General features: G+C 38.7%; 1 protein-coding gene across 1 annotated transcript in view; it reads right to left on the bottom strand.

Annotated features, from left to right (window-relative positions):
• Positions 1-1,966: 1,966 nt before the first annotated feature.
• Positions 1,967-10,818, bottom strand: part of PTDSS1 (phosphatidylserine synthase 1) — an 89,496-nt gene continuing 80,644 nt past the window's right edge. Inside the window, exons 10-13 of the mRNA XM_019527964.1 lie at positions 8,644-8,743; positions 7,191-7,259; positions 6,598-6,667; positions 1,967-5,418 (exon numbers count right to left, since the gene is read on the bottom strand). Coding sequence (XP_019383509.1) covers positions 5,309-5,418; positions 6,598-6,667; positions 7,191-7,259; positions 8,644-8,743 — 349 coding nt within the window. The 3' untranslated portion in view covers positions 1,967-5,308. The remainder of the gene's footprint in view (positions 5,419-6,597; positions 6,668-7,190; positions 7,260-8,643; positions 8,744-10,818) is intronic.

Raw genomic sequence — 10,818 nt, 5'->3', positions numbered from 1 at the left:
TCTCAGGGTTTGTAATAGACAGTTAGTATATAAGCCTTAAAAGACTCTTTACAGCTTAGGGGGTGGGTGTGAGAAGAGAAAACTATTCTGTTGTATTGGAGGGTGCATCCCTGAAATGGCTGATAGATTAACTTTAACTGAAGAAAGTGAGCCTGGAAGGTTTTTGGTGTAACAGATAATATAATATATGTTGAATGTCAGAGTGGGGTGGACAGAATTGGTTGGAAACAGCCCTGGCTGAGAATCTTTTCCATGTAGTGAGATAAGTAGTTTTTGTAAACTTCTGTTATTAGTGAGTGTAGTCTAAACATCTTCCAAGGATTCAAAGACCTCCTGAACTAATTTAACCACTAATGAGATCTACTAAGTGTGGTTTTAGACAAAGTGATTGACCTTGCTTCTGACAGGAGGACATATATGAGTGGAAGGAGCCAGGGTGGCTGGATGGACAAGTTTGACAAATTGAGATACTTCAGCTAAGTTTGTGTTAATTGAACTACTGTGGCTTAATCCTGTTTCAGTTTTTTAAATAACCTCATCATTAGTGGAAACACAGATAACATATAAGGGAGTTTATACTGAAAAGGAATGCATGTGTCCTGGAACTGTGTCTTGGTCCAAGCTGGAGTAATATTGCCAGAAGTTGTTGCAGAGACTGGTGGAAGCAGTTCTGTGTGTAAAGTATGGAAGTGGAGAGGATAATCCAAATCAATGGCATTCATTACTCATTTGCTGGGAACCAAGAGCATTTTGAAGTCTTCCAAAGACGGGACCATGACTCCATCTTCAGGATTAAGGCTGTCAAAGGAGCTTTTTATTTGATAATGCAACCTGAGATTATGACATTATGGTGCACATGTTAAGCAGACCAAGGTTTGTTAAACAATGGAGTATCAAGAATGCAAGAAGGCCTTTTAGAAACTCTCTCATAGGGTGAAAACAAACAAAGCAAACAAATGCCCATGATTTGTGGCTGCAACACAGGTGGTATAAATTTGTGCCACTTTATTTTGGGAGAGGTCTGCCAGGTCCATGGCAGGACAGCGTGGTCAGCCCAGAGCTGATCTTGTGGGACAAGGGGTGACATGTTCCCTGCTTACAACAGAGATGCTGGATGGAGATGGCTGGGGAAACCCTCACTTTCCCTGCTTACAGACTTGCCAGGGAGATTGTACTGGAGCAAGTTGGACACTCCAGTGTGGCCCCTGGAACATCTCTAAGCAGGAAACATGTCACCAATTGTCTCTGAAGATTAATGGGTGGGACAAGTGACATATGTTTAATCCAATAATCAGCTGTGCTCGGACACATCCTGGCAGAGCTGATCTGCTTCGTTTGACAATCTATTTCTAGCCATAGCAAAGCAGGTCTCAGTTTGTATCTGCAGTGTCCAGATACTTTAACAGCCCGGTGATTTTAAGAATTTGATAGCAATGAAAAAGATGGCATTAGCACTCCGTTTGTATGGCATGTACAAATAATGCTGTTTGGGCAAATGCACCATGCCTATACATTCCTCCTACTTAAATGATGGTATTTCACTTCCCTAGCATAAGCAGAAACCCTTCTGCTAGTAACTTATTCTTCTATGACAAACTCTTCTCTTCAAAAGCCTGCAATCAAAGCCAACTTGCAACATCTCTATTACTGCAAACTATGTAAACATGAAAGAATGGAGTCACACACTGGAAATATAAAATCAAAAGCCTTTTCATTAGGAAAGATTCATTTGGCATTCTGGAAATCTGAAGTGCATCTAAAATAAAAGAAAGTTGTGGTTTTACCATACATATTTTAAAAGCCTGTTCCTCCCAGGTGGCCAACTGCAGTGAGACTTCTATGCATGAAATAATCTTGAGAGGATTTGGTGAGCTCTCAAGAGGCAGAATAAAAATTAACAGCTTCAAAGGTAACATGATCAACCCCAATGTCCCATTGTATACAGATGACAAACACATAGGGGTGATTTTTTTTTACTGAGTTACTGCAAAACACAGTAGTTCGCAATTGATACAGAGCAATTCTATGGGAGATGCTGTTAAATGCAGGGTGACTCCTGTGCCATCTTGTGAGAAATGTAGTAAATATCATGGTTTTAATAGATAGAACACCAAACAGTTCTTGTCACAGATGAATAAGGAAAGTAAACTCCTCCATGGATTTCATTTGACACCATACTTGATTTAAAGCACTTGCCATTGAACTACAATACTGGCAGCTGCTGGTCCCATTTACTTGTGGTGGCTTCCTGTTTATTCGATGCGTTCTTTCTTGAAAACTGTCTATTGCTATTAAATCTACTCACAGTGTTGTAAACTGTGGACACCACCCCCTTGTTTCTGCCAAGTTGTTCTGAACTGGCCCCCCTTCAATGACTGCCATGAAGGGCTGTCTCCAGAGGGCAAATTCAGTCCCTTCAGTGACAGGGGGCAGATGTTTTAAAACTGGAAGATAAAAAAATAAAAAGGAGAGAAAGGAAGACAGGAAGGTAAGAGTGGATTATATGGAAAGACAGAAAGTGGTTATAAGAAAGACAATGCACTGGTCAAGCAGCAAAATTCTTGATATAAGGATATTGTTACAACAGCTTAAGTTATTCATGACAGGTGTCACACAGGGTCCAGCAATAATGCTTTGAAGTTTGATTATGAGATCACGTTTGTTTTGCAGCTGATCAAAAGCACCTTTCTTATTTCTACCAATGCAAAGGCAATTTCCATGGAAAATGGAGCAGAAATGGCAGTTGTCAGTCAGCAGATGACCCGTGAAAACACTTGTTAATTTCAGCCAAGATTACTGGCAGTGCAGAAAGTGCCATTTTACAAACAGCACCTAATGACTTGATGCTTTCTCCCCTCCTCCCCGATTTTTAAAGGAAATGGAAAAAAAACCCCCAAACACTCTTATGTGAAACATTTAAAAGATACTGTCAAGACAACATCTCTTTCATAGGTATGAGCTGAAGGCCTTGACTCACTTTCTACTGGCCAGCATCCAGAAATTAGAACTTTCAGCTAGTGACTCTCTTATGTTTCCCTTTTTACATTTTTAGATACAACCCATGGGGTGAGCATCAGCTCTGCATTTGCAAAATGTCTGCATGCATCACTACATGAACAACTGAACTTGAACAACTGAGCTTGAAGCCAGCTTACTCAGGCCAGGGTGAGCTTGATGTGTGCTGTGAGTGTATGCACATTTTGCAAGTACAGAACAGGCTTTTGCCTTTGAAAGCTGTGGTCCTTAAAAACAACCTGATGAAGCCTGACACTTGCTTTGGTACTGATTCAATAGAAAACAACTTCACAATGCCATCTTCAGTCTTTCAGTGACTGAATTAATAACCAGAAAAAATACGAAACAACATATTTGAATATCCAAATGAAGTTGCAAATACATTCAACAGTATACAGCATGAAGAGAACAAATGGATATCCAAGGTACTCAGCACTGGTAATACAAAAACAGAATATTTATACGTAAATCTAAATCTTCCTGACCTTTTCATGTAACATTTAACAGAGATGCAGCAACAATGACATAGCAGCTTTCACGGTAAACTGGTTCTGAAGTTGTACATTTGTGTTTGATTGAAAAAAGGGCTTCCAAAGAGTTAGGCAGCAGCATTCAAAATTTTGATAATCTGTGGCACATGCATAGTCCTTGATTTGATTACAGAGGATGCTTCCCCTATTTATTGTATTATACACTCCTATGAGGCCTTTACCATATTTTATAGTATGCAACCTGTGGCAAACTGCAGTAACATTACTCGGATACATTTAAAATTATAGTTACTATAAGGGCATGTGACTTCTAAATACTATTGATTCTTGCTTAACCTGTCTGGTTTTCTGAGCTCTTTGGGGTTACAGGTCCCCAAAACTAGTTGGCACCTAAAATAATTAAGATAACTTGATAACTTAGTATAAAAACTAGCTGATATTGAACGTCTGATTTAAGATTGATCGTTACACTCTGCAGTTCACGCGAATTACCTACTTGAACTGTGGCTGTAATTATTACAGATGTTGCAAAAAGAGGGTTGTCTGCTATAGGCTATTTGATAGCATCTTAGGAAATAGTAATATGCATTTTGACTGTGATTGTAATTATTACGGATGTTTCAAAAAGTGGTTTATTTGCTATATGCTATTTGATAGCATATTAGAAAATAGCAAAATAACACTGTCTAGCACAATAACATTATGCTAACCCCTTGAGGAACACAGTAAACCTTCACAAGTTACTGAAAGTTTACAGAACAGGCACACTACAGTACTTCATGGAGAAGCTGCTTTATCATCAGGCATGACAGTATACCAAAGCCTTCAAAGCAGCCTTTACCATAAATCTTATTTAAAAAAAATACACAGTGGAATCATTTTAGGTACTGTTCAGATGTAGGCAAATAAAGGCATAAGTATATTACAAATAATGAAACAGCTGAAAAAATACTGTCTAAGTGATATCCTACACTTAACACCTGATGCAGTTCATAGCAGAAAATACACAGAAGTAATGGGGAAAATGTAAGTAAAACTAAATAACAGCAGTCCCTGGGGGCAGTAGGCAAAGTCCTCACTACTTTGTAGTGGGTTTTCATGTATGCATATTAATTAGGCCTGAACAAATAAGAGCGTGTAACAGAATGAGAAGAAAAGAAAAGCTTATTTAAAGTTCAGTCTTTGACCATTACAAGAAACCTGGACATACTCCTTAGTTGGTAAAAGCCTGCCACCAAGTAGAAAGTCTGTAAATCAAATCACTGACTGGATACAAGCATGGAATTTTAAAAAAATGCTCCAAACCATTAGTATAAAAAAACTTAGTTCTCAGGCTGAGAATATAGAGCAGAGCTGTCAAAAGACTGCATGCACTTCAAAACAAAGTAATCAAAACAAACCAGAAAAACAAAACCAAGCCAACTGGGTATCAGTCCATTAACTTCTGGGTTACTGATTCTTAACTAATAAAGACATTAAAAATACAACGGCAATACCCGAACATAAACCATCCTATACCTGCTGTGAGCAAACAATTCTTTTCAACATACTACTAGTTTTTGAGTGCCAAGTGCTGAAGAAATTAGACTGAAGCCAGTGAGTGGCAAGTGACAGCAGGCGATGGTTTGCAATACACTGATGGCTCCACTTTTAGAGATACTAGGCCCTTCGATTACTGAAAGCATTTCTCCCCCACATCTTCCTCCTGTATTCTTAGTAACCTTCCACTTGGGAATTCAGAACCAGGTGCAGTTTTCCTTCTCATCTTTAGGGACACTCTGAAACATCTTTAAAGACTGGTCTTATTTCTTGCCAATTCCATTGGTTACTTTTGTTTTGGAATGACGATTCCTCCTTCTCGATGAATGGCTCTCGCTGTTGCCTGAATGTTTTGGTGGACTATCTTCAGTACCTGCAGAGAAATAAAAAATACACTTCAAATTTGCAGCTACTCTGTTCCAAAAGCCTCTTTGTTTTTCAGTTTTAAAAGCTTCCTAGACATGTAATATTTGAATTAATTATTGATAAAATTTGGTTGATACTAGCACTCCATCTAGTGGCTTAATTACAAAAAAGACTGTTGGTTTTACAATATTTCTTTTTCTGGATCTTTATCACGTGCAGTCCCACACTTGGACTTGTGCAGGTGGGGAGGTATATTTATTACCAATACACTCTATTATTAACTTCATTCACATTTTACTATATAAAAAAAATTGAAAATGATCAGATAATGTAAATGAAGTTAGGGATGCTATAAAAGCTGCTAACCAAAAATTAAAGTTTTTCCTCTGATGTGGTGGAAAATCCATCTGAATACAAGTATGTTTTTAAAAGAAATCTGGTGCTTCCCTTTTAAGTAACAAACCTAGAAAAAATTAATACCTAGAAAATCTGTACATGCGACTAAGAGAAACATGTTGCACTGTGTCCAGTGTCAGGACTGCAAGAAATTAAATGGAGAGCATTTCTTTTTAATACTCCAGTAGTATAATCACTGACAGGCAACTTCCAGGTGCTAAACTTGTTTATAAGAAGGGCCTTTCAAAAGAACAAGTAAAAAATGAGCTGCCCAATTGACCTCCAACATAAGAAAAAGGAAAGAAGACAAGCTAGATGACTTGGTTTAGAGAGAGAAAAAGCTGTCTGTGATCATCAGCCTTGCACTGACTTGGTGAGTGGCAGTAGGAACATAAGCCCCAGGGCACATTCCTGACTGCTCACTAACAAGCAGGAATAAAAGTATATTTCACATTCAGATGTTTACTTGAAACCAAACGTGGACAAGGTCAGTAGACACCCTGCCTGACCTAGTTATGAAGTGCATTAAATTCTCCAGGTGAAGAATTCAATATTAGGACAGAATGGAACAACAGGAGAAAGGGTTATTTGTTACATTAAAAGTTAAATTCTAACAAAGCTGAAAGGAATTCAGTGAAAACAGTGGGCATGGTAGTCTATACCTGTACCCGTGGGCATGTGCAAGTGAACCAAATAATCTGTAGTGCAGATTTCTCAAGTGTCATTTGGACAGACTAAGTCTCATTCCTAGTGAACAGCCCTGAGAATGAATCCACAAAGGTAACAATACCTTTTGTGAATTTAGAATGAAGCCAGGAGGCATCTGGGCTGTATGGGCTGTCTTCGCTTTCTGACAGGGTCTGTAAAAAGCAAGAAGAACAAGTCATTGGGATGCTGCTTTTAGTAACCACTCACTGCTACTCTCTTCTATATTAACATTTCCTGTTAGACAGATTTAAAGCATCAATAGGAATTCTGATAAAACACTGTTAACAACGATAAAAGCCGTTCCCCGACCTGGGTAGGAAGCACAAAAAACTGATGTAAGAGGAACATATGTCAGCTTCTATGTGTGAGCTGTTCTGTTACAAAGCTTTGTATTGTAATATTCTTCCATCTATATGACGGGGACATTAGTTTTCCAGAGCCCACTGATAAAATCACAGGCCTATTTTGAATAGCTTGGATTGCAGATTACAGTAATGTTAGGCCTGATCTAAAACAAGAATTCTGTGAAGAATTTCTATGGATTTTAATGAGCTCTGGATCACATCTACTTCCCCTCTTTTTTAACATTTTATTTGTTTTTACAAAGACTTAAATATACGTTGGCCTTCTGTACGGATTTAAAATGAAGAAAGAAAATGGACTCCCCCAAAGTACCTTTTCTCGGTGGCCATAGTATTCTGCATACCAAACCATGCCATATAAACACAGGAAAGTAGTAAAAGCCTGTAAGGAAGAGAAGAGCTATTTAACACGTTTACAAACTCAACCTAAATTCCCTGCTGGCTTAACAGCAACAAATGAATGGCCAACAGAATCGGGCCCTTTGTTTCACAAGCCACTGGTAAATCCATATTGTTTACTAAGCAAAGAGCACTTACAAATGCAAATATCCTCATGATATCAGGGCGTCTCTCTACAATCCATTATGGCAGGAGTAGTTCTTCCTCACCAAATTCAGTGGGACTGCTCATATGCACATATTTTATCATGTATATAAGCTTGGTAGGACCAAGGCCCCCATTTGGTAATTCCTTCCCAACACTATACACATTATCATGCAAAGTTACAATACTGTAAACACATAAGCAACATATGATTGCACTTAAGAACTGTCAGGGGTGGAAAAGATTTAGGGCTGAGATGAAGGTTGTTCCAATTTAGCAAAGTACTTATACAATTTTAAACTGAGTGTAAAAAATTACACAGTCTAGTACTTTGAGGGAGGGGGCCTTTGTGAATAAAGCCAGACCCCAAGAAAGGAATAAAAGTTTGACTTCCTATAACCTGTATAAAATATGTTCATAATAGTCTGGGCCCTGATTAAAAGGACATTTTTCTCACTAGTTATAATACATAGGTTTGGCATCAGACTTAACTCCAAGTTAGGCAAGATCAGCAAGATGAGCACACATTAATGTCAAAGTGGTTATTTTAGATTGTATTTGCACACATCAATGCTGAAATAAGGAAGAAAAGTGCGTAAAAATGATCTGGCTGAATATATATATGGCTATTAAATTTATTTGAACCTTTAATGCACAGGTATTTATTCTGGAGCCTGTTGCAATACAAAGTAAAGACCACTCAGAGATACACTTGAAGCAGTTTCAAAAGAGAAAGGGAGATGTGTTGTTCAGGACTGTGCAGCAGCTGTTATACTGTAACTGTCATGCCACAGTGTTGCAAAACTGCTCCTACTTTAACCCTGCTTCATCCAGAGTCAAAGTTGGGGCATGATGGTGCATGGGCAGAAGCTCCCTCTCCCCTTCTGAAACCACTCCAAGGGAGCATTTGTTTCTCTATACCCAGAAGGGTGTCTTTGTCTGTCTCTTTCTCTGACATGAACCTGTTATTTCTAATATTTTTCTTTATAAAATAGAAAACAAATAAAACTGGTGACAACTTCAAAAGTGTAGATGAAAGGATTGTATCCCATTATGTCACAAACAGAAAAACACATCTACCTTTTTAAAAAAAACTTTAGAGAAAGCATGCTTTGAAAGATGCCAGTCAAACCCAACATTTGCCAATGTAGATTTTGGTATCTGATGTTATTAACAGACTCTCAATGCTCTGCCATATTTCATGAGAAAGAAATTTTACTTACCACACAAAGAAACCAAAACACAACATACAATATCTGTGTTTTGGAAAAGAGATCTTGTCCAAACTTTATGCACACAATAGCTTCAAGGAAAGCAATGACCCTGGCGGAAGAGAGAGGTGGGGGAAAAGGTGAGATAACAAATACAGAAGATTTAATACAAAAAGGTTGGGGTTCCAGATTTGCAGTGGCTCTCTGTAGCAACCTTTATTTGCAGCAGCATAAGCAAAAATTTTGAAGGGGATATCTTGTTTCTCCTCAACTGAAGAACACATGAGGAGTGATGGGCTGACGGCTTGCAAGCTGGACTCCTTTGCTAATTTACAGAATAGCTGAAGTATGTGCAATGGCAATAAAGGCTTCCCCACCCCCACTAATGCACTCCCACTAATACACTTGGAGGGATAAGTCGATGATTGCACCTCCATGTACATTCAGTTGCTCTGTAGACACCTGTTCACTAGACTGATAACAATCGATTTATTTACCCTAGGCCAGTCAAGATAAGAGCTGCCTTGGAAGGATTTTAATTGATAAGGCAGCCCCAACTCCTGAGCAATCCATTTACCCTGTACATATTTCCATTCCCTCCCTGCAGCAGCCTGAGATTTGTGGGCAAACCCTTAAGCTAAAATAGCTGTAAAAACTAAATCCTTTTTTGTTATTATAAGAACTAACAACAATCATCTTTGGTGCTGGGTTCACCAGTCAACAACCCACTCATTTTTACATCTTTTCCAGCTCATGGATACAGGGGAATCTTCAGAAACCTTGCCTCCTTATTTTTCCTTAGCTGTCCTCAACTCATGGTGGCAAGAAGGGGTGTCAGGGAGGGGATGGAAGTACAGACAGGGTAAATGGCATGGCAGGAGGTACCATGTTTGAAATGGGTCATAAAATCCTCCAGTCTCATTGTGCCATTGTTTTAACATCTCTTGGGAGCGTAAAGAGCTTTTTGAGGTGCCATTTTATGTCACAAATATTCTCCACAAAGGGATCCATTTAAAATAGGTCATACATTTTCCAGCCTGGCACGTTTAGTCCCTTAGTAATTAAATTTTAAAATGAGACCACAGGGAGACACCATGGTCCTGTGGACAGAACACAGGACTGAAAGTCAGTAAACCTGGATTATAATCCTGACTGATGCCTTTGGAAACAGCTTAACCTGCAGTCCTCAATTTTCCAATCCATAAAAATGGAGATAATACAGGCTCTTTAGGTTTAATTCATTAACCATGAGATCTTCAAACAGAAGGCTACAAAGCTGCAGTATTATTACTGCAATATCGTATTACCAATGCTGTTTGTAGATCTAATACCTGGTGTATGCAACCTGTACTCTCAGGGCCAGATCTTATTCCGTGTGTTGGGCACCAAGCATAATGCTATTGCACTCTGTTCAAGCCCCTGAAAATCACTGTCATCTTAGCCTTAAGACTAAATCACAAAAAAGCACATGACAATGCCACCTGTTAGATTAATATTTTTAAGGGTTCAAGCATGGTAGAATAGGGTCGTGTTTAGGGGCCTAATAGGTGGAATAGGAGCTATTCAGATGCACAGAACTTTGGATGTGACAATCAGACCTCTTACTGAATCAGAATTGTTTTTGTCTTTGGACAGTAGCTCATTTCCTTGCCAAAACTTGGTATAGTTGGTCATGAAGAAAAGCCTTTATTTTAATAACAATAACCATTTTTATTAAACCAAACAAGGAAAAAAATAATTGGGCTAGGTAAAATAATGAGCACCAACTAAAGACTATGTAGAAGAGAGAAGAACAAAACATTTCTGAAGACTTCTTTTTAGATCCTTTTCGTCCTGAATTTCACTCAATCTTCTTCTTAATTTATTAACTGTATTATCAGCCTTATTTCACTGCAATTTCTATATGCATTCAAATGATAATTTTTCCCTTATGTTAAGAATTACTTTTTTCCCAACGTGATGAAAGGGGACTGGGTAGGTTGTTTCATAGATTCATAGATTAAGGGTCGGAAGGGACCTAGTAGATCTTCTAGCCCGACCCCCCGCCAGGGCGGGAGAACAACAAAAAACCCCAAAAAGAGAAACGGGACTCAAATGAGTCCAGCCAGGTAGGCATCCAGCCTCTTCTTAAAGACCCCCAGGGTAGGGGCCAGCACCACTTCCCTTGGAAGTTGGTTCCAGCTCCTA

This window comes from Gavialis gangeticus, unplaced genomic scaffold (genome assembly GCF_001723915.1).
Source record: "Gavialis gangeticus isolate Ggan-Ray unplaced genomic scaffold, GavGan_comp1, whole genome shotgun sequence".
NCBI lineage: Eukaryota > Metazoa > Chordata > Crocodylia > Gavialidae > Gavialis > Gavialis gangeticus.
This window is presented reverse-complemented; position numbering and strand designations above follow the sequence as displayed.